We start from the raw sequence: 24,187 nt of genomic DNA, 5'->3' as shown, positions 1-24,187 counted from the left end.
TTTAGGGTGACCATGGAGTTGCCTGTCCCTGCAGGACCCCTTTAGGGGTCCTTCCCTCCTTACGCCCCACTAGTTTCATCCTCCGAGAACCCAAACAGGTTTGGAAAGTTCCTTCTCTTGATGAGGCAGAAAACCCTCGTTTTAACACTGACCCTGTCCCGGCCCCCTTAGTGGGATCTTGAGTGGGGGTCCTTGGGCGGGGGTCCTTCCCCTCTCTGGACCTCGGATTCCTCATTGTAAGGGGCGTCTCGGGTGAGAAGGACGTGAGGCGGTGGCAGTTCCCCAGCACAGAGCCTTCCCTTCCTGGGATCCGCGGCGAGGCCAGGGGCCAGTGCCTGCTGCGTGGCCTCCGGGGGGCGCTGTTGAGAGCCAGGCACAAGGAGGCCCTCTGACCGCAGGGAGACAGCGCTGCATCTTTTGTCTCTGGTCTGTTTCCAAAAGGTCCTGCAGTCCCTCCATGGTCCATTCTGGAAAGTCCAGTCCTCTGGCCTGTCCTGAAGCAACTCTGAGGCAATCTGGATCCTCTGAACCCTTGATCCAATTCCAGGTGATCTGCAGCCAACTTGAACCGAGGAAGTCAACTCTTGGGGCCCCCAGATAGTTAACAAAATCACATCAGGAAGTGGCTACCATTTATTGGTCACAGCCTCCATGCCAGGCACTACTACGGACACTAATGTCCTCCTCACCACAACCCCGCGAGGTAGGTGGTGCTCTCCCCATTTTACAGATGAGGAAACAGAGGTTCTGAGCTGTGGATCGACTGCTTGAAGTTGCGCTGCTGCTACTTGGCGAGCCTGGACTTTGAGCCCGGACTTTGAGCCCAAATGGGCTGAGTCCAAGTCCCCAGAGTTGTGAAGTGAGTGCCATTTGCTTTGTGTCCTCTTCAGGGCCCAGAGGGTCCCAAGTTCCTTTCAAACCCTGTTCTCAGGTTGGAGCGTGAAACTCCTGCCTGCAAGAAGGGTTTCTGTGGCTCCTCCCCGTTGGACCTGGGGGTTCCCTGGGGTAAAACCTCCAGCAGAGGAAATAAGCTGGAAAGGTGCGGCTCCGGCAGGGAGCCCCATGGGGGAGTGAGCCCCAGGCCGCCCTTCCCTGTAGTCTTGCCACTGTGCTAGACTGCCCCTGCCTCTGGTCTTGGCAGAAGTATAAGTTTTCTGGTTCGGCCCAGGCCCTTGTCCCTCCTCGGGCAATCACAGGGGAACAGACGCCTCTCTGCACCCTCGGATGCTCTGGCTGGAGTCCTCCCCTCGCTCGTCAGCTCCCGTGGGGGCCCTTGGCCTCCTCCTCTGGTTCTTTCCAGGGCACCCACCTGGGCTGGCTGAAGAGTGTGTGGCGGGGAGGGGAGGGCTGACAGCCCAGGAGGTGATGGGGTGGGGAGGAGAAGTCGCAGGCTGCTGGCCCCCTCAGGACTCCCACTGCACCGTCAGGGCCAGCTCCTTGAACAGCGAGCCCGGCTCCGTGGGCGCCTCGAGCTCTGAGGCCCCAGGGGCTGGGCTCTTGGCCTCAGCCTTGGACACCAGACCCTCATCCTTGGGACACACAAGGGACTCCAGCAGGCCCCAGGGACTTGGCTCTTGGTCTGAGGGGGAGCAGGAGAGGGCAGGAGTGTGCAAAGAGAGCGACCCGGGGTGGCCTTCGATCTGGACGGAGGAGAGGAGGGACAGCTGGCCCCCCAGGTACTGCGGTGTCCCCAGCTCCCCGTTCAGGCCAGGTGCTCCGTCCACACAGAACTCCTCCAGGGCCATGGAGGCCACCCCCTGCAGAGACAAGTCACCTGGAAGGCAGCTCCCGGCTGGCTCCTCTTTCTGGAGCTGCCCCTTAGGCCTGAGGTGCTTGGGACCCGAGAGTGTCCCCGAGGGGGAGTCTTTTCCAGAGCTGTTCACGCACACCCCGTAGGAAGCAGCCAAGCTGTCCAGGGTGGCCTGGGGGGTGTAGGGGAGTGGCTGGGCCTTGGTGGTGGCCTGCGGAGCATAGCTCGGGGCTTTAGCTTCAGAGGCCACCTGAGGTGTGTAGGCTGGGGGCCTGACCTCAGAGGTGGCCTTCGGGGTGCAGGATGGTGGGGAGACAGTCTGGCGAGGTGACACGTTGTGGGGCTGGAGGACGGAGATGTCTGGCTGCCCTAAGTAGGAGATCTCGGGGAGGCCGTGCAGCTGTGTGGCTCCTGGGGGCTCCCTGGGCCCCGAGACCCGGACCTGGGAGTACTGGACGGGCTGGGACAGGCCGCTGGGCCCGCTGAGCTCAAAGACGGGGACCAGCACGTGCTCCTGGATGAACCGCAGTGGCTGGAAGGTCAGGACGCGCTGGACGTTCTGTGCAGGGACAACAGTAGCCCACCTCTTAGAGCGGGGCCTCAGCCCCTGATGCTGACCTGGGCAGCGGGGGCCCCGGGGGGTCGTGGGGGCCCTTCCAGCTGCGGATACCTCCCTCCCACCCCCACTTCCTGGAGACCCCGCTGAGTTCTGGGGCCCAGCGCCTCCAAGGAGGGATGGGGGCTCCCAGCCTGTGTTGAGGGCCACGTCTAAAGTCCAGGTAACTCCTGGAGACAGACCTGGGCTCTGGCTTCTCCAGGGGGAGATAATCCAGGAAGCTCGGGACCCGGATGTGGTGTGCCAGCTGCCCCAGGCCCCTGGCAGCTTGTGACTGCAGGGTCAAGGTGGGCAGAGTGGGAAACAGGAGGCCAGGAGAGGCTTATGGACACGGTCCATCTGGCAAAATGCCCTCAGGGTGCCCCGGTCCCTCCAAGAGCCCCAGATGGCTCTGCGGGGGCTCTGCGGGGGCTCTACAGTGGCCTCGATGTTAGGGCTGAGGGGTGGCCCTGCTGCCAGGTGGGGGCTGCAGGTGGGACTCGTGGTCTGACTCACACACGGCTGTACATTTTTAAAAACTAGCTGCCAATATTTGAAAATTAGATTTCATATTATAATCCTATAATAAATAAATTTATAATCATATTATAAATTCTGATTTCTCTTTAAAAAAAAAGTAAAGATGGGGCCATTACCAGCCTGTGACCCCCTGGGACAGCACTTGGCTGCCCATTTCGAGAGGCCAGAGCTCCACAGCCCCCTCAGGCTGGCCGCTGCTCAGTCCCTACGTCACCTACCCAGGCCTGGAGGCTCTCAAGCCCAAGGGCTTCTCTAGGCTGCGTCTGGGTTCCTGGTCACCTGCTGCCCCATCCTTACCACCAGTCGGCAGGGCGGGGACCCCCCCCATGCCTCGGGGAGAACCAGGGCTGCCCATGCCCTCTGGAGATCTGAGACCCTCCCCTGGCTCTCTGGCCCCGGGTGGATGACTCACCAGGGAGTTGGGAGGCACCGGCAGCTTGGTGACGTATCTGTAGCTCAGGTAGCAGAGCATGGCCACCAAGAAGCCCATGGAGAAGAGGATGGCCCCCGAGAAGGTGTAGGCCCACGTCCGGTCTGGGGAGAGAGGGTGGGGGGAGAGTGAGGCTGGGATCCTGCCAGGCCCCGCCCCAGCAAGGGCACTGCAGCCCCCGGGCCAGGCGGGAAGGCCTCTGCCACCTTCCCTATCCACAGGGCTGGGGCCAGATCCCAGGCGGAAGGCCACAGGCCACGCTCCCAGTGAGTTGAAGATGTTCTGTCTCCCACCTCGATACAGTTGCTTTTGAAGCGAACCAGGTTTGAATTCAGGATTCTTGGCCTCTGGCGGATGCTGACTAATGCGCGCAGGTGAAAGTCCTCCCCCCCCCCCCAAACCCCCAGCCTGGCCAGCTTGTCACAACTGCCAGTGGCCTCGGGCACACGTAGGTGGGTGGCCAAGCTCATCCGTGTCCCCACAAGTAGTCACCTTTAGGCCAAGGGCCTGCACACGAGCAAGTGTCTGCCCTCCCAGGAAAGGACCCAAGGGAGGGGTCTGTGGGATAGCATGCAGGCCCGGGCCACGTGGGCAGGAAGTCCAGGGTCCCAGGAGCTCAGGTGGGATCTGGAAGGGAGACCACAGGAGGCAGAGGACCTGTCCCGTGGGCTGTCTGGCCTCTTTCTCTGGTGGGCAGGGGCACGGCTGGGGGTGGGCACCAGAGCAGGGCCATTGAGAGGGCAAGGGGCGGGGGCCCTCCTGCCTGGGTCCAGGGGCCGTCCTGCCTCCCTGGCAGGAAACAGAAGCCGAGGGAGGCGAGAAGGGACAACGGGAGGGCCTGTCCTCTCGGCCTCCTACCAAAGCAAGGGGCGGAGGCTGGGAAGAGTCTGCTTAGGAAGGGACCCTGGGAGAGCATGGCCCCTTGTACAAGGGGAGGAGAGGGACAGCTAGGGGCCCTGGTGGTCTGTCTGTGGCCTGGTATCTTTGGGTCAGGCTCATCAGCTCTTGGTGTGACACCGCCTGCCAGCAGTCCTACTAGGACTTTGAAGGACCGGGGGAAGAAAAGGAGGTTGGAGGGTTCTCCAAACCAAATCTGCACCCCGCAGGGTCTTGACCCTCCAAGTCACCTTCCCTTTCTTCCTGACCCCTGGGGCCTCAGCTTGGGCAGTTCATGACCAGGCTCCCTGAGCCCAGCAGTCACAGTGACCCCTGGGAATCTCTGAACCTCCACTTCCAGCCCACTCCTCGCTCCTCCCAGGCTGTGTGGCTTGGGTCAGCTCCCCACTGCAATGATGCCCTGTCGCCTGTCACATGATACCCCCATTGCTGCTCCAGGGAGAAGACAGGACCTGGATGTCCCTACGTGACATACCTAATGTCATTGGAAACCCCTGCTTAGCGTCCCGGGACAGTAGAGGGCCTTGGAACATTCCCTGGCCTGATACATTTTCCACGTGCCATTTCACCTAGGGGGAGGCAGGATGGAGTCAACACCAGCCTGGGAGTGAGGAATGTGGGGTGTCAGAGGTCTGGCTCAGCCACTGATATGCTGAGCTGCCTCTCTGCTACACCACCCTCTCTGGTCTACCATTTACTAATCACAGTTGCCAGCGGCACTTGAACTCTCCCGTAGGCCATGCATTATACTGGGAACTCTCCCTGTGTTCTGCCAGAAAATCGTTATAGCAACATAGAGGGATACAGGTACCCTCTTCCTCCAGATAACAACGCTGAGTCTCAGAGAGATTAAGTGACTTGCCCCAGATCACACAGCTCCTCAGTGGGGAAGCCAAGAGTGACTCGTACATATCTACAGCTCACCCTCACATCCGTTACACAATCATGCCTCGGTTTCCTCACCTGTAAAGTTAAGATCTGCGGTGAGATGAACCTGAGACCACTTTCCAGCACCAAGGTGCTGGGATCAGGCTCTGTGACCCCCCACAGACATCCCGAGAAGAAATACAGTGGCGATTCTGGGCTCTGGGGTAAAGCAGACTCTAGGATACAGGGTCAAAAGTAAGGTGTATGACTTTGAAATGGAAGTCAGAGGAATAGGTGTGCATCGAGGGGACCAGTTATAAACCAAGTTCAAGGTGGTGATTAGAGCCCAGGCTTCTGATGAATCTATCTAGGTTCACCAAGTAGCTGTGTGGTCATGAACCAGCCACTGAACCTCTCTGAGCCAGAGATCCTCCTCTCTACACTGGGAATGGTCCTGCCCAACTTGCAGGGTTATTTTAAAGATTCGATCCTATATGCAAAGCATTTGACACAACCCGAGGTAATAGAGCAGTACTGAATAAATGTCACTGAGCTATGTCCCCAACCCACCACAGTGTTAGAGAAAAATTGATGTCATGAGAGAGATCATGTAAGGACAGGCCAACAGAAAGGTGAGTTTGCCTGTTTTCAAAACCCAGGGCTGGGCAGGGGTGGGCCAGGAGTGGACGTGGTGTGTGTCTAGTATGGTCGGGGTGAGCGTCTCCGTCACACGTGCCCCCCTCCAGATCGGTGCCCGTAAAGTCGGTTTCCGTTTTTTAGATTCTTCTTGCCAAGGTCTATTCTGGTCTCCCTGGGACCTTTGCCCAAGAAGGACATGCCCCGTGCTGGCCAGAGCTGGCTGACCCCCCAGGATCGCTCCTCTGCAAAGGATTCAGGTGGAGGAACCAGGCTCCGGGGGGATCTAGGGAAACGGACGAATTGAGCTTCCAAACACAGCTGCCTCCGAGGGCCATGCACTTTGTCCAGCTCTCAAACTGAACTCTGCCTGAAGGTTGGCACCGTTGGAACAGAAATCACCTACTAACACGAATCTGAAGGTAGTGGTCAGGTGGGGGCGGTTTTTCCCAATCCATCCCTTTCATGATCTAACCTTGCAGCTCAAAGCAACGTTTCCACCGGCTTCACCATCCCTCTCCACCAGCTGGGCAAGTTACCGAACCACTCTGAACCTCAGTTTCCTCTTCTGTAAAATGAGAATGATTACGGGACCTGCCTCAGACAGCTGGGAGGGCTGCACTTACTAGTGCCTGGTCCCTGGTTAAGGCTGAAGAAATGGCAGCCAGCCTTCACCATCACATCCTTATTCTTTGGTTTGGGGAGATACTAGAGGATCCTTTTATCTTCTCTTTTCTCCCCCTGCAGACTTTCCCCCAGTGTCACCTGGGTTGGTATCAAGGGGAGTCTTTCTTGCCAGGTACTCAAACTGGTGGAGAGAGGAGATCCAGACACAGGCTGGAGGGAGGGATCAAACATTCGCTATGAAAATCCACCCGTGGACTCAGCCATGAACCAGCAAAGACGGGCCTTGACAGTACACTAATAACCCCCGGGGTTCTCAGAGCTCTGCGAACCTGGCCCTGGTGGCAGGCAGGGAGAGGTGGGTTCAGAGGAGAATTCAGGACCCCCCTCCTCTGGCTCCTACTCACCTGGCAGCGTCTTCACGCGGCACACATAGGGGGCGCTCTCCTTGGACCAGGTGGGAATCAAAATCATGGTGGTCCCAAGGAACTCCGTGTCTGGGGTCAGGCCAGAGAACTCGTATTCTCTCTGCTGTCCTTCCAGGTGCTGCGACCAACAGAGACCCACAGTGACTCCGCCTGCAGCCAGCCTCCCCTGGAGCCCCGCCCGCGCCCTCCTGACAGCCGCCCAGACCAGACACCCCTGGACCCGCCTGCAGCTCTTCATTCCTCTCTCCCCCTTCTTTCTTCTCAAATCCAACCAGTCGCCAAGCTCTGCATACCTTTTGCTTCGATCCGGTCTGGCACTTGCCCGCAGCCTATAAATACCAGCTGCTGCTAAGAGACCACATCCCCATTGTCCCTGCTCCCCTCCACCACCGTCTTCCAGCTCTCCTCTCCCTTCTTTATCAAACATCAGAAGGCCTTTGAGTAACCACCCTCCCCTGCCTTCCTCTTGGCTTCTGTCTGGATTGGTCCTCCAGCCTCCAGCCTCCAGCCTCCAGCCTCCAGCCTCCAGCCTCCAGCCTCCAGCCTGGATAATTGCTGTGGCTTCCGTACTAGTTGCTTCTCTCTGGTTTTGCCCCTGTCCATTTCCCATATCCATCTCAGAGCTGCCATGATCTCTCTAAAAGATTAATGTAATGACAATGCTCCTTTTTTTCCAAATGCTTTTGTATCAGGGGTTCACTTTATGCTTCAAATACAGCCCTTGCTGCTCTACCACTGGGACTTATTTTTTTAAATGGATTTAACTTAAATTCTCAGTCTATACCCAAAGGACTTAGAATCAGCATACTACAGTGACGCAGCCACATCCATGTTATACCAGCTCAATTCACAACAGCTAAATGGTGGAACCAACCTAGATGCTCTTCAATAGATACACAATGGAATATTACTCAGCCTTAAATAAGAATGCAGTTAAGGCATTTGCAGGTAAATGGATGGAGTTGGAGAATATCATGCTAAGCAAAATAAGTCAATCCCCAACAAACTGCAGGTCAAATGTTTTCTCTGATAAGTGGATGTTGATCCATAGTGGGGGTGGGAGCCAGGGAAGAATGGAGGAACTTTGGATTGAGCCGAGAGGAGGGAGGAAAAGGGGGGAGTATGGGGGTGGAAAAGATGGTGGAACAAGATGGACATTATTACTCTATGTACGGGTGTGATTGCATGGGAGGTGCGACACCAAATCATGTACAACCAGAGAAATGAAAGGTTGTGCTCCAATTGTGTACACCAAGTCGAAATGCATTCTGCCGTTGTGTGTAACTAATTAGAACAAATAAAAGAAATTTTAAAAAACGGACACTTTCACTTCTTTTCCACTCCCTCTCCTCCTCCCTAATCTCTCCCTCTACCTAACCTCAGGGGAAACAGAATTACCTTTCTTCCCCATCCTAGGCATAGTTATCCGTCTTTGAACACATTATCTATGATCTCACTCTGGTTCTAATGGTTTATACCTTCTATCAGTCTAACCCTCCCCCAAACAACTATAATTGTGACTAAAATGAAAAAATAAAAAAACTCCATGAAAACACTGGAGAGTAAATAAAGCAGGTAGATAATGGAGAGAGGAAGAAGGTTGGCATGGGGTGATTTTTTTTTTTTACATCTTTTATCCTGAAGGAAGACCCCAGTCTACACCTCGTGGGGTGACTAAAACCTAGATAGGAGACCCTGTCTGTTATCTTTTTTTAATATTTATTTTTTAGGTGTAGATGGACCAACACAATGCCTTTATTTTTATGTGGTGCAGAGGATCGAACCCGGGTCCCACCTGTGCTAGGCGAGCGCTCTACCACTGAGCCACAACCCCAGCCCCCTGTCTGTCATCTTGCTGGCTTGAATAATCAGAGGATAGAATTTGATGAGACAGGACTGATCCAAAGAGAGGGAGGCCCAGCTTCTGTGTATGAACTTTGCCCAAAGCCACGGCTGGCCCCAGATTGTGCTTGGACGGGCAGCCTCCAAATGGCACAGATAAAGTTAAAAAAAAAAAAGAAAGAAAGAAAGAAGGAAGGAAGGAAGGAAGGAAGGAAGGAAGGAAGGAAGGAAGGAAGGAAAGAGAGAAAGAAAGAAAGAAAGAAAGAAAGAAAGAAAGAAAGAAAGAAAGAAAGAAAGAAAGAGATCTGAGATTCTAAAGCCTGGAATTCAGCCAAGTTAGCTGTCCATTAAAACATGACAAAAAACCAAAGCAACAGCCTCTGCAGGATGTAACAGAATCCAGACTCGTTTCAACTGTCATCCATAATGTCCAAGGCAGGTTACAAAATTGTTAGACATATAAAGAAAGAGAAAACTGGGACCCATTTTCAGGAGAAAAGACTCTTCATCTCGTCTGACCCCAAGGTGACCAAATTGTCGGACAAGGATCTTAAAGCAGCTGTAAAGCTTTGCTCAAGGAAGTGAAAGAAAATATGTTTGTAATGAATGAGTGAATAAAGGAATCCTAATGGAATACATTAACTGTAAACATGGGACACCTTAGAACTGAACCATACAATATTTGAATGAAAAAAAAAATGCATGAAATGATCTTAGCAACAGATTGGAAATGCCAAAAGAAATCGAGAACTTGAAGATAGGTCCCTGAAGCCAGCCATGGTGGCACATGCCTGGTAATCCCAGGGACTCGGGAGGCTGAGGCAGGAGGATCGTTCAAGAGTTCAAAGCCAGCCTGAGCAATTTAGAGAGGCCCTAAGCAACTTAGTGAGACCCCCCATCTTGAAATAAAAAGGAACTGGGGATGCGGCTCAGGGGTTAAGCATCTCTGGGTTCAATTTCCGGTTCCCAAACAAACAAATAAATAAGTGGATGTGAGGAGCTGGGAGTAGCTATGATAAAATCAGGTAAATTAGAGTTCAGAGTATTACTAGAGATGAAAGAGACACATCAAATCATAAAATGGCCAATTTATCCGGAAGCTATAACAAGGGAGAATAGACAAGCCCACCACCATCCCAGTTGAACAGTTGAGAGCTGAACACGGCACAACTAAAAGAAAAAAAAAGATCCCCGCCCCCCAAAACCGGGAAAGACAGAGGCCCTGAATAACACTGTCAGCCGCCTTCTCCTAATCGACATCTATAGAGCACGCCACCGAACAGCTGCCAACACAGGTTCCTTTCCAGGGTACACCCGGAACATTGGCATAGGCAGGCCATATGCTGCGCCATAAAACCCATCTCAGTAAATCTACAAGGGCCCAAATCAGGCCGGGTATGTTCTGTGACCATGAAATGAATTAAATTAGAAATCAATAATGATAAAATATTTAGTCAAACATCAAATATTTACCCAAAATAGCTGTGATAAAGACTCTGCCTGTTCTGTAAGCTCTCGCTGCTCTCCTTGACGATGGATAGGAACCAAGATCCCTCCACCCGCCACCTCCATCTCTCCTGCAAGGTCCCCGCAGGCTTCCCCGTGCCCCCACCTCAGGGCTCTCCAACTGCAAGGTGAGGGAGAAGCACCCGTATTCTCTGCAGTTCAGATCCAGGGCGTCAAGAACTGCAAGCATTTGATGCAGTGGACAGAGGGGGCCCAGGGACCTGCACTCTGAAGGGCCACAGGTGACTCTGGTACCACCCGTCTGGGACCATCTTTTGAGAAACTACTCCAGTCAAAGTGGGCAGTTTTCTGCTTTTCCAAAATGCCCTCTTTTTACTTCTCTTTCTGATCATGGTGGGGGCAGTGTCAGTCCATGGACTTAGCACTGAACTGGATCTGAATCCTGGCTATGCTTTTACTCGCCGAACAATCTGGAGCAAGCGACTGAACCTCTCGGAGCTTCTGTTTTCTCATCTGGAAAATGGAGACAGTGGCTTCTGCCTCACAGAGCTGTTCAGGATTCAATGACCTAATAGGTCTATATGACCCCGGATACCCCAGAAACCGGCACTGACGAACGCAAGATTTTCCTGGAAGTCTTTTAGATCCACCTTGCAATATCCTTATTTTCCTCTACCTGTTGCTGTTGGAATTATTTCAACTTCTTCCCGACTCGCTAGAGTATAAGCCTCTTGATTGTGAGAATTAGAGTAGGAAATGAACATTCATTCAGCTGGATTGTGGGTTCATGGCACATGCTGGGGGGAAATACCACATCTTTTCCAAAAAAAAAGAAAAAAAGGAAATAATTTGCATATACCATTTGGCAGTTTATGCACTTACCTGTCACATTTCATTATTACTGATCTTAGGACACTCCCTGAATATAGTTCCTGAAATTGTATGGAGTGGAGAACCAGTTTAAGGAAATACAGCAGTAGAAACTGACTCCGGCATTTTTTAAAGTTAACATCTGAGGATGTTAATTGGCTGTTCTCCAGGACGTTACAAAGTATTAGACATCAAACAAAATCTAAATTATGCAAAATCAAGTTTTTTTTTGGTGGGGGGGGCACCAGGAATTGAACTCAGGGGACTTGACCCCTGAGCCACACCCCCAGCCCTATTTTATAGTTTATTTAAAGACAGAGTTTCACTGAGTTGCTTAGCGCCTCACTGTTGCTGAGGCTCTTTGAACTCATGATCCTCCTGCCTCAGCCTCCTGAGCCACTGGGATTGCAGGCATGTGCCACCACATCCGGCACAAAAACAAGTTTTGCGGTCAAATAGATCTGAGAAAAGGTGAATTAAACAAATAGAAACGGGAATCCCTGCCTCTGCAGGACTTGTCAGAGCCTTCAACATGCTACTGTGTATGTGAGTCTACCAGAGGGAGGTTGTGCTTAGGATTCAAGGCCTCCCTTCACCCCACAAGGGACATGTTTGGGGAATTCTATTTATACAACATATTCTCTTTCTGTTTGGAGCAGCACAGATCTAACCGAGAAGGAAGGCTTTTCCCAGGTGAGGAAGGACCAGGGTGCAACCTATGTTTACCATTTTGTAGGTGTGGTTGACGTGGAGCTCCACACGGTAGAACAGGTCTTGGAACATCTCCTCCAGGGTTTGCTGGTGGCCATCTCCTGCATGGATGGGCGTGAGGGTGGGATGGATAATCATCTGAATGGATCTCACTTTGGGGATACAGGTCACGTCAGGTGGTTTGATGGTAGCTGGGGAGAAAAAAGAAGAAAAAGTCAGAATTGTCATTCGTGTCAATATGGCAATATGGATGGTGGGAAGTGACTTCTTCTCCCACCCACCCCACTCGGAGCCCAGGATGTTTCCAAATGCATCAGCTAAACCTGGGTGAAAAGCACTCCTGCACTCGCCTGGCGGCCAGGTGTAGGGCTGGCAAAGGGACGGCCAGGTGGACGGGAGGAACCAAGGGTGAGGGTCACCGTCCCTGGGGTTGGACAAGCCTGGACCCTGCTCCCAGGTGTCCCAGCTCCTCACCCCCACCTTGAGTCTTCCTGGGACACAGGACCCCAGGTCTGTAGGCAGTGATAGCTCTGGGTATGTCCACATGGTGATTAGCCACGGGTCCTAAATAACACCAGGGGGGGCCGAGGTCACCCATTTAGTGCCAAGGCCAGGTCCAAGACTTCAGTCTCTCTCAAGATGGAATTTTCCAAGTAACTAAATGAATTCAGACCCTTGGAGAATATGAATCTTCTCTCCCCGCAAAATGTACCTAGACAAAAACCTTGCATTCATGCAAGATTTCAGGGATTCATGCACCCTACTCACCCTGAATCTAGCTCATAGAAATCCCTCAAGGGTCCACTGACCTCTGAAATTCAGAACATTTGAATTGGCATTAGTGTCTGAGGCAGAAGAAGGATGCTCATTTGGACGCTGGTTTGTAAAATTGAAAAACCGAGCAGAATATCCTCATAAAAGGAATTAAATAAATAAATTAGAGTGCCTCCCAAGAATGGGCCCTTTTGCAGCTATGAAATATCACATTGTGGAAACACATTTAATAATGTGGGCAAAAGTTTATGATACCATCATACTGAGGGAGAAGCAGCTCAAAAACAAGAAAACAATGCTAGATTTAAAAAAAAATAGACCCAGGTGCTAGTGATTGCTTGTTGGAATGATCGGGGTTGGGGGTGGGTGATTTTTATTTTTCTTTGGATATTTCTGTGTTTTCCAGATTTTCAGTACATTAACACGGACTTTTCTATATTTTGCATATTTCTATATTTCTGGAAATGAACAAGCCAGGAAGAAAATCAGTAACTGACTTAATTTTATTTTTTGTTTTCTTAAAAAGTCATGTGTGGCTGTAAGGCGAGCTGGTGAACGTGTGGGAGTTGGGCAGCTGGTGCAGCATTCATTTACTGGACCCTTCTGGGTGGAGCCTCTTCTCCCTGCTGAGCTCTTGCTAAGGTCTGGGAACACAGAGGATCCCGTAGCCCACTGAGGCCATTTTTGGAACTCACATGTTAATGAGTGAGGCTGATGCTGTACATGTAAGCAGACATGATAGCTGCCCACTGTGATATGAGCTATGAGGACAAAGCACAGTGGACAGGGGTCCCCAGGGTCCACGGGGATTGACGCTGGGACACCACATCCATTCCCTTCTAGGAATAAATTTATTGTTTGGGGAACAATGACAAGAAACAAGTGAGTACTCGTTCAAGTACAGATGAAGTTTTGTTCCAAATATTTTTCACCTGCTTTTGGTCTGATCTGTGGATAAGGGTCCTGCAGGCACTGAGGACAGATTGGGTTGGGAGGGAGGGTAACAGGTGGCCACCCGCTGGGTTCAAGTAGTCAGGGCTAGGGGTGGGGACGCTCACTTAGGGCTGAACTGAGCCCCAGTAAGGACTGGGAAGAGCCACCAATGAGTGAGGAGCCAGAAGAGGAGCCTCCAGGCAGGGGGTGGGGGCAGCAAAGGCCCTGGGGCTGGGATTTCCAGAGGCCAGACTGGATCAGTAGACAGAGCTGCTGGGATAGACAGTGCCTCGGAGCTCACAGCAAAGGGCTGGGTCTTATTTTAAGAATCATGAGAAGATGCTGGAGAGTTTTCAGCAGGGGAGGGGAAGGTGGGATTCGTGTGTTGACCAGGGTCTGGGAGGACCCTGAGGATGGGGCGGGGGCAGGAAAGTCGGCTTCCCTGGCTGCAGAGGAGGGTGGTGTGAACTAGGGGGCTGTGGGGGGGGGTGGAGGGAGAGGAACAGGCCCCCTGGGGGATGTGCTTCGGTGGGGGGCACCTTCCCTGACTGGCCCTGGTGCAGACCCCTCCTGGCCCTCTGTCCACTCAGAGGGAAGGAGCCGCCCACGGGCTTCGCTGCCCCTGGCCCGAGCAGGGACTCCCACTCACTGTGTGGCAGAGAGCTGAACCGGTCGGTCATCTTGGTGGCCGACCGGCCTCCAGGGCTGATGGCCGTGACCCTGGCATAGTAGAACTCAGTGTGGTTGCCTGTCTCCATGGTCAGGTTGCAGGATTTCTGTGTGATCTTCTGGCAGCCTGCCTTTGTCAGCCACGCGATCTCCCCGTACCTGGGCAGGAGGGAGGGGCCGGGCACACCGTTAATGAGGCCTGGGTGCCAGGCCTGTGGCGTTGTAATAATGATAGCGGTATCTCCTATTTACACGGCATGTTCTGTGTCTCAGGCCCTTTATGTGGGTGCTCTTGGTTCTCATGGTGACCCTCCTGGGCTGTGTACACAAGGAAGCCGAGGTTCAAAGGAGGAAAATGCACCCCGCGGTGCCCGTGACGGCCTGGACTTGAACCCAGCGAGTCTAGTCTATGTTCTCCTCTCGCTACCCCGAGACCCGGTGGGCGAAGCCTGTTATCCCCATTTGACAGACAAGGAATCTGAGGTTCAGAAAGGAGGTGACGGGCCACAGGAAGAAGTGGCAAGACCAGAAATGGACCCCAGGTTTGTGGACCTGGAGCCCATGCCAACCCTCCTCCCCTGCCTGGGCGGAGAGAAGAGCTAAACGGGGGGCACAGGCTGGAGTGGGGTGGGAACAGACTTCCTGTTGACCTTGTTTTGCCAATAGTAAAAGAACAATCTCCAGGATCTCATTACGCCAGGCGCAGGTCCCCAAGACTTTGTCTGACCTAATCTACCTGACAAGCTTACGAGGAAGGGACTCTCACTGTCCTCCCTCTACAGATGGGGAACTGAGGCTTGGTGGGGTTCCCCAGCGGACTGAGGTCGCCCAGGTGGGAGATGGCCCTGCCCGGCCGCCCGGCTGCCGCCAGCCCTGTGGTATCAGTCTTGATTGAACCTTCCCTCTGCAGAAGGATTCAAAAGGGGCTGGGGGCAGCAGCCCAGTGGGGGCCCAGGGACGTGTAGAGTGGGGGACATTCTGGGAGGGATCGCTGCAGAGTCACAGGAGGTGGGTGTGGGCAGGAAGCCTACTTCTTATATTCCACGCTGTACACAGTGCCGGGGGTGCTGTCTGTCCCGCCGTCCCACGTCAGGATGTTTTCAAAGTTGTTGGACTGGAATTTCACGTGTTGAAGAAGATCAGAGGCATCCTCAGCAATGCGAGCTGCGGGAGGTGGGAGCAGGGTAAGCAGGTGGGCCCCCAGCCCTCCACGCAGCAGCCGGTTACCCCACCGCCTCTGCGCTCAGCCACCATCTTCCTTCCCACTGAGCTATAATTCACCCAGTGACTACTGGGAAGACTCACACGCTGTGCAACCATCACCTGATTCCAGAACACTTCTGTCACCCCCATAGTGGCCAGTCCCCGTCCCTCTATCCCCCAGTCCCTGACAAACACAAACCTATTTTCTGTCCCTATGGATTTGCCTATTTTGGACTTTTCATTACAGTCTTGCCTTCTCTTTGCATCTGGCTTTTCCACTCAGCATAATGTTTTCAAGTTCGTTCCACATTGAAGCACAAAGCAGCTCTTATTTTCTCTTAATGGCTGTGCAATAGTCCATGGTAAGGACAAACCAAGTTTTGTGTATCCATTCATCAGTTCATTGGCATCTGAATTATTTCCAGTTTGGGGCTATTTTGAGTAATGCTGCTGCGAACATTTGTGCAAATAAATTTAAGTGGATATGTTTGCGGTTGCCGTGGGTGGATATTTAGGGTGGGATTGCTGGGTCACTCTAGGCTTGGTATGGAACCCAGGGGCTCAGGCCAGGCCAGTGCTCTATCACTGAGCTACAGCCCCAACCCTTACATTTAACTTTCTGAAGAATTGCCAAACTGTTTGCCAAAGTGGCTGCACCTTCCTACCCCCAGCAGCACCCGAGGGGTCCTGTTTCTTACCCCAGTACCACTTCTTGCTGTCTCTTGCTTGCTCACTTTGTTTTTTGGTACCAGGAATTGAACTCAGGGGTGCTTAACCACTGAGCCACATTCCCAGCCCCTTTTTGTATTTTATTAGACACAGGTTGCTAAGCGCTGGCTGTGAACTCAGGATCCTCCTGCCTCAGCCTCCCAAGTGGCTGGGATTACAGATGTGCTCCACTGGGCCAACTGCTCACTTTTTAATGCCACCTGAGGTGGGTGTCTTCACTTATCATAGAGAGCACCAGCTAAAGTGCCCCAGAAAGCTCGCCCAAAGGCGTTCCCTGCACCCAGGGTGGAGGGGCTGTCTGTGAACTCTGGTCTCCCAGCCCGTCAACTGCTGCGTAGGACATGGAAAGAAGAGCCGAGGCCTGGGCCTCTAGAAGAGGGCTGGGGAGGGGCTGCTGCCTCGGCATCTTCACCGGAAATGAAGAGCCCTTGACTTGCAGAACGCACCCCCCCCCCCCCCCCGCAGCCTGTGGAGGGGAAGAAGGACAAGAAAGTGTCCAGAGTTGGATGCTGGCTCTGAGCATGCTCAGAGGACCTGTCTGGCGGGGTGGGAAATACCCAGGTGCAGACCCAGCTGTGCCAAGGCCTCTTTGATGGCCATGCCCCTCCCTTCCTCTGGACATGACCATGGCCACCAGCAGGCCCAGGGCACGAAGGGGTGGATAGTCATTTATTCCCAAGTTATAAACAGTATTTCTGCAAGAGGAGTCCAGGGTTGGGAGGTCCTTGGAGAGATGGGAAGCGTATGAGGGCAGTCCCACCCTGGGGCACATCCCCTGCCTACATGGAAGGCCACCACCCTCTCTGAATCTGGGTCTCCCTGGCCCAGCAGCTGTGGACATCTTTGTCTGGGAGCTTCCCAGAGTCCCCAGAATGGGGCTTTAGGGGTAGCACAGGGGGTCTTATTGCCCCCACCCAAGGTGATGGCTACGCCGCTGAGCCCCAGACGTAGCTCGTGTCCTGGGCTTGGAACCCAGTCTGGGCAGAAATGGGGTCTGGAGGGAGGGGTCTTGGATTCAGGGCTCGGTCTAAAGTCATGGAAGGGAGTCCAGTGGCCACTGGTGGGGTCAAGGGCAGGAGAGAGAGGCTGAGATTGGAGAGGAGGCCACAGTCAGTCTGGGGTGGCCTCCCCCAGTGCTGGGTTAGAATCTGCACGGGAAAGCTTGCTGGTTGGGGACAGTGTCCTGTGCAGGCTCCCTGTGCTAGGGAGGCCGGTGGCTGAAGCTGGAAAAGGGTCCTGGGTGGAGTGGGGATGGCCACCACTTTTTGATGTGTGTGTGCTGGGAATTGAACCCAGGGTGCTTTACCACTGAACTCCATCTCCAGCTCTTTTTACTTATTTTTTTTTTTTTTGAGACAGGATCTCGCTAAGTCACTTAGAGCCTTGCTGAATTGCTGAGGCTGGCCTTGAAAACTTGTGATCCTCTGACTTAGCCTCCTGAGTCACTGGGATTACAGGTGGGTGTCACTGTGCCCAGCGGAAACTGAAGCTGGCTTCCTGAAGTGGTGGGGGGCTTGGCCGGCCCCCTCTCTAAGGGGGTACCAGGGACTAATGAGGCCTTCCCTCTCCTCCCAACCTCTCGCTCCTTTTCATCCCCAAATCCATCATGCCCTCCTTGGTTGGAGTCATTTCTGCACTTCCTGGTTGGAAGTGGACATTCTGAATGCCCGGAGACATATGCTGTGTGGAGCGACTGTCTGGCAGACTTTACAAAAGGCAAGTTTTCACATTTGTGTGGAAAAACAATATGTCAACCGGTGGGGAAGCCAAGGAACAACACAAACAACGATCCCACATGCTCAGGAACCAGCTAGGAGCACCAGGGTGAGGGGCCAGGTCTGCAGAGGATGCTACTCACCCTTCACCATCTACTCAGGGCTGTTTCCTGTGGGTCCCCATCTTAAAGGGCCAGGAGCTCTAGGACTTCCAGCCAGAATGGGAGGGGGCCTGAGGGACATGTTTTGGAGCCTCTGAGGCTGCAGGAAGTCTCCCTCGTCCATCAGAGACTCAGAGTGTGGGGAATGCCCCGCTGAGGCCAGGGCAGCACAGACTGGAGGCAGTAAGAATCCAGTCAGCGCCTGCCAGGGACTGTCCCTTCACGGGTCTCATCCTGCACTGAAGCCAGGAGGGCCTGCAGAGGTCACATGTCCCTCTCTTCCATCAGGACTGAGATCCCCGACATTCAGCTCAGGAGAGCGGACAACCTGGGGTCCCAGGTACAGTTCTCCACGATGACAAATCCCACTGGGACCTTGGACTCGACAGCAGTGCAGCTCACCTGGCCACTCTGGGGGGACATGCTCTTTCAGGTCCCGCCCAGAGGGGCCAGAAGAGGCCCCACAGGGACATGGAGAGAGGCCACGGTGTCCCTCCTCCCCTCTTGGGCCAGCAGAGGGAGAGAAGCCAACTCTGCCGGAACCCCGAGGGAGGGCAAGAGGTCTGCTCCCCAGGCCAGTCCCCTACCCGTTGGGATGAGGGGATCCAGCACCCAGGTTGAGACAGCTGGCCACATGCCCCCGGACCTGCAGGCCAGTTGAGTCCCTGGGAGAACCCGGGTGCTGGGGCACCCTCTCATCCTCCCCAGCCACCTGAGCTGGCCATCCGCGTCTCCAGGAAAAGCCGGCACCCAGTCAAGCCCAAGCAGGGGAGAAACTGAAAGCAGCCTGGATGGGACTGCAGGATGGGTGCAGGGAGACAGCCGGCATACTGGCCCCGGGGTGGGCCAGTCCTCACCTAGAGCAGGGGCACTCACCGGCCAGGGATCCCACCACCAGGATGGTCAGGAGCGTCCTCATCAGCCCTGCTTGGGACCCCTTTGGGCCCCCACTCCGGGCCCTGCACAGAGGGCAGGCTGTGAAGCCTGGGTGCCCGGGCAGCTGGCTCCACCCGGCACAGGGCGGGGAAGCAGGGGAGGGGAGGGGTCAGGAGGCAGGAGAGGACCTGGGCCAGTGGGGGCAGGGGTACAAAGGTGCCTGGCCCTGTGCTCTGGAATTCCAGATCCTGGGTGGGATCCAAGGGAGTTCCCTTCCTAGTTGCAGAGAGCAGCTACCAGGCAGGCCGGCTTGTTTATCTGGTCTGGGTGGCTGATTCATCCCAAGACTCCGTAGTGGTTGATTAGGGAGCTAAGAGGCAGAAAGGGCAAAAATGACCCACAATGTACAGTCTTATCGGAGAACAGCTGACGACGAATCAAATCTCACACCATGTGGGTATCTCTTGCCCCAGCAATTCTATTCCTAGGGGATTTACCCTGAGGAAAATAACGGGGCAAAATAGAAGGAAAAAATCCAGAATGTTTCTTGCGGCAAAGGAGAAGCCTGGCTTCTTGGCTTCATTCTGGCAGGTGAAGATATGGGTGTCTAATGCCTGTCCTTTGTGCCCATATCCTGCCCCCCAGGCTGGACAGGGGGCTTGGGAATGGCTTTCCCCCTGGCAAGGCTGCTGGGCGAGAAGCTCAGCCACTTACCATGAGCCTTTGGGGCTGGACTCTGCAAAATGTTAGAGAAAAACGGATCTCAAACCCCAGGGGTTCTTTCTGCTGTGCTGGAGAGAGGGGGAAATGCAGGAATGAGCTTCTGGTTTGGGGCTGTGAAGATAGAGACTGCTCCCGAGCTGGAGCTGTCGTTCTGCCATAAAGAGCAGTATCTACAGAGAAGAACGAGAACTTCCTAGTGAGGAAGGTGCCTGGGAAAGGGTTTTCCCCTTCTTGCTGGGCCCCAGAGAAGGATGAAGGGGCAAGAGAAGGACCTGCCCCTGGGGGGTTTGCTGGGCCCAGTTGCATATGTCAGGGCTATAGCAGGAGATTGGCCCACAGGGGGTCCAGGGAGGGCTTGGCTTTATTTTATTTTTGTGTGTGATGCTGGGGATCTAAGCCAGGCCCAGGTAATGCTCTACCCCTGAGCTGCACCCTAGCCCTGGGGCTTGGCTTTTGGGCCTGATGGATGGTGATATCCAGGGATCTCTGTTTCAGTTTTCTTTCCTGTGTTTGCTGTCAGCTCTGAACCTTTGCTAAAGTTTGTTTGAACAAGCAATCAAATCTAAGCTGCGCTTTGGGGGACTTAAGGTAGGGCCTGTGCCAATCATTTACTGTTATGGGAGAAAACTACATTTCCCAGGCTCCTTTGTCAGCTGCTTTCTGATAGACTGAGCCACGCAGGTTGGAAGAGTGGAGAAGAAGTCAGGGTATTTCTCGGCTTTGTCTCCTCTGGGGCACCGGCTCTCCCAGGGGAGCCCATCTCGTCAGGCAGTTCCACTTCTTCCTGGTCCTCTCAGGTGGCCGGTCATGAGCTCTGGTAGCTGCCCCCAGTATCCCACCCTGTGGCTGGCAGGATAGAGCAGCTTCTGACTTCTTCGCAGTCTTGCTCGGATCTCTAATTTTCCCATCAGCTGGTAACCAACCCCTTAGTAAAGTCCCTTGATTGGAAAGACTTGAGAGGTTTCCGTGGGCCTGGATGGACCAGGATGGAAACAGTGTTTGATAACTTTAGGAGCGAGGTGGAGCAGGGAGGCTGCCACCAGAGGAACAGGTTACAAAATGCCAGGAAGGGATCGTGGAGATAGGAGCCAGCTCTGGACCAAGTTGGCTGCCTGGGCGTCCTGTAGTGGTGACGGTCTACAGTTATTGGATGGTTGAAGAACTTGAGAACAGCCGGATCCGTTTCTCACAGTGTGGTGGTGGTGGAGGGCTCAGCTCCATGTTCAACAGCAGGGTTGTGGTTGAATGGATAACGGTGTGTTCACCCAAAGTGAGACAAATTCAGCCTTCAGAATAATTTTGGAGAAATATAATGTGTGGCCTGGTAAACATTCACCAAATGGAAAGCAGCATGAATATTCCACGTGCTGTCCACTGTGTCCTCCATGTCCCCATATTGCGGTGGGGACAAGGCTTCTAACTTGCTCTCCTTGGTGTGGCAGTGTCTGGCCTGGGTGGGCACAGAGCAGACTCTCCTCACGTTTGCTGATGGACTGAGTGTGCTGATGTGGGGTCGCTCGCCAGGGCTTTAACACAACCCGAAACACCCTGGAGCTGTAGGAAAAGCACATCCTGAAGTGATAGTTACTCAGATCTGCGACCTGCTCCTGTCCTTCTCTCAACACCCAGGGATGCCGGAAGCTTTTATGCAGAAGAAAGAACCTCAAAAGGCAGCAGGTGGCCAGGCGCAGTGGTGCACACCTGTAATCCAAGGGGCTCAGGAGGCTGAGATGGGAGGTTCACAAGTTCAAAGCCAGCCTCAGCAATGGTGAAACCCTAAGCAGCTCAGTGAGACCCTGTCTCTAAATAAAATACAAAATAGGGCTGGGGATGGGGCTCAGGAGTCGAGTGCCCCTGAGTTCAATTCCTGGCACTCGCCCCCCCAAAAAAGGCAGCGGGTGTTTACCTGAAGTCTGTGGGGGAGTGCAGAACGCTGTCTTCAGGCAACCAACTCAGCAGGGGGAGATCCTGGAGGGGTCCCCAACCAGTCTGGACAGAAGGAGCAAAGAATAAGGGTTTGGCTCCTCCCTCCCCCCTGCCTCTTAGAGAATCAGATACTTTGGAGTCTGACCCAAAGGACATCTGACCACAAAGCATGAGCTGTGTCAATCAGGGGCATTGACCTACATGTCCCAGATTAGGCTCCTGGGGATGATCCCTCTGTTTGATTCCGTGGAGGGGTCCTGTCTCCTCTGTAGACCTCGGTTCCTCTGTGTGTAAAGGCTGGTGGTCTAGAAGTCCTCCACGGGCCCTGGGAACTCGAGTGAATGAGCTCTGCTTCTCTCCCACTCTGGGGTTGGAAATCTCCTCGACATCCCAGAATTCCTTTCATGACTCTTGTCACTGACAGCACAAATTCGTCTGAGCATTTATTGATGCTGCTTCTAATTTCAGCTCTCCCGGAGCAGTTTGGACTCCCGGCTGCTCATTAGATGCTTCTGAGGACACGCTCCATCACAAATACATTAAGAACATACGAACATCCTGTGTCTCATGCCAGGATTGGGGGGAGAGCTCAGGACGTCTCCCGGGAGCTGGGGGAAGCAGAAGGAAATGAGCTTTGGGTGGACAGACTGGGTCCAAGTCCTGGCTCTGCCACTGTCCCCTGTGTGCAGGTCCCTTACCCTGTGCCCTCAGCTTTCCTGTCTATGAAATGGAAGTCATGGTCTCCGCTGCTCAGTGCTGCTGTGTTGCCCTCTCTGGATAGTTAATGAAGAGGTCTCCTGTAGCAGGTGTCCTCTGTTTACAAAATGAGAAACTGAGGTCAAAGTGAGGCTTTGCCAAATCACGTGGGTGTGTGGGTGTGGGGATGGAGGGAGGTGGCGACGAGGACAGTGGCACACGTTGACTCAGACGCTCGGGTTGGCAGTAGTTTCTGAGGCCAAATTCCAGGGATGGCAAGTGCCGGCTGCACCTGCAGCTCAGCCCCCCAGGAGTTAGGGTTGTTTAGAGGAGGAAGGTCCATGAAAGACCTGTGGCTAAGGCGGGGAGGGGCTCCAAGACCCTTTTGAAATCTGGCTTTGCAGTTGGCCCATCGAGTGTCCAGAGACACCGAGGCTTAGAGTGGGTGGATCTGTCTTCATTCCAGAGGCCCCCATACCCAGAGACCCCCCTAGAACTCCTGCTGATGGCTTTGCCCCTGGGGACAGGGTTCCTGGGGACCCCCACCTTCTCCTCCTAACCCACCTAAAGAGGCAGTAAGGGGGAAGAGAAAGGAGGGGCTCTTGCAAAGCCACTGCTCCTCCCTGTCCTGCATCACCTCCTCCTTGTCCTGCATCACCGCAGCCCGAGGGGCGGGGTCCCTTGGGCTGGGTGAGTCCTGGCGCCGACCAGTATCTTTTGAGTAATTGACTCAGGGAACTGACTCAGTCGTTCGGATATAGACAGAACTTATGGTTTGTTTTTCTTTTTAAACTTTAACCTTTAACCTTCATGACATTAGCCCCACTTTGTGCCCATAGGAACGAGCTCATGGACGACTCGGTCACTGAAACAGCATAATCAAGTCCTAGATTACATGGGCAACAGGAAGTTAGGAAGGGTAAGTCACAGTCAGGGGACTGAGGTCCTGGTTTGTCGCCCACTTAGAGCAGATACTGGGGGAGGCAGGACTCTATTCCATATGTGTAGCTGCCTATGGACCCGACTCATGCATCAATTTGCTCATTTATTGTTTCATTCATTTTTCCAATGCCAAGATTCCACCCTTTGCCAGGTGTTGTGCCAGGTGGAAAATAATCCCTCCCCTAATGAAGGTCCTGGGATTTAACCTTGGCTTCTCCCCCACCAGCCCAGGGTCCTGACCACCACCTTAGAACACTCATGCCATCCCACCGCTGTCCAGAAGGTGGCAGCACTCAGGCCAAGAGATGCCTGAAAGGAGACTTGGCAGAGGAGGGCACCAGGTGGGAGGTGGTTGGGGTCACCTGGAGAGGAGGCTCTGCCTGCTTTTCTGGAAAGCCTTCACGGTACATTCGATCAAGGAGGCAGGTACCTGAACCTGGCCACAAGCTGGGATGTTTACTGACTGTTTGTGACTCGGTGAGGACATTTGGTTATGGGTGACAAGGCCCTGGCTTAAAATGAGGATGCAGGGGCGCCACGGCCAAGGCTCCTTGGACCTCAGGGATAGACTGGCCCCACGGTCTGCCACTGATCATGCTGGCAGCTCATGTGATGGCCTCCTTCTTGTCTCCTCTGCAGACTGGGCCTCCCGGTTCTTGAGTGCAAGCCGTGGCCATGGCAGGCAGGAAGGTGACGTTTCAGGCCCAGCCAGCCAGGAAAACGCGGAATCCCAGGGCCAGGGACTTGTTGGGTCAGCTCAGCTTAGGTCTGGCGCCCACCCTGCCACCAGTGAATGGTGACAACAGCAGGCACAATGTTGGACATGGACAGTGTGATTCTGGGAGAGTCACTGGAAGTGGGAAGACCCTTTCCAACAGAGAGCAGGTGGAATGAGTGGATGTGCACGGCCACATGGAGGCTGTTCCGTGTCCTCCCTTGGGCCACAGTTGCCACTGGCTGAGCTGAGGGTGGGGGAGGGGAGCAGAGCTTCGGCCTCACTGCGGCAGAGGCTGTCGGAGACCCCTACCCAGCCCTGGGACATGTGCCTTCCTCAGCAGCATGACAATCCAGACTGCCAGACCCTGCTGCTCTGCCCAGGAGGGGTGGGGGACAGGGAAGCCTCCATGCAGCACCCGTGACCAATCCCCCAGCTCCTGTCCCAGCAGAGCAAGGAATGGCAAAG

The 24,187-nt window shown here is 54.0% G+C and overlaps 1 protein-coding gene across 1 annotated transcript; it reads right to left on the bottom strand.

Moving 5' to 3' along the window:
• On the bottom strand, positions 1-18,760 carry IL22RA1 (interleukin 22 receptor subunit alpha 1; the record flags this gene model as incomplete). The annotated part of the gene is made up of 7 exons (XM_081305634.1): positions 1-2,309; positions 3,298-3,419; positions 6,747-6,885; positions 11,673-11,848; positions 14,014-14,192; positions 15,065-15,197; positions 18,718-18,760. The coding sequence occupies 7 exons, from the start codon at positions 18,758-18,760 to the stop codon at positions 1,404-1,406; spliced, it is 1,698 nt and encodes a 565-aa protein (XP_081161760.1). The 3' UTR covers positions 1-1,403.
• Between the last annotated feature and the right edge of the window lie 5,427 nt (positions 18,761-24,187).

The sequence above is a fragment of the Spermophilus citellus genome (genome assembly GCF_964194105.1).
Source record: "Spermophilus citellus genome assembly, chromosome: 9".
NCBI lineage: Eukaryota > Metazoa > Chordata > Mammalia > Rodentia > Sciuridae > Spermophilus > Spermophilus citellus.
Note: the sequence above shows the minus strand (reverse complement) of the source record. Positions and strands in the feature narration are given on the sequence as shown.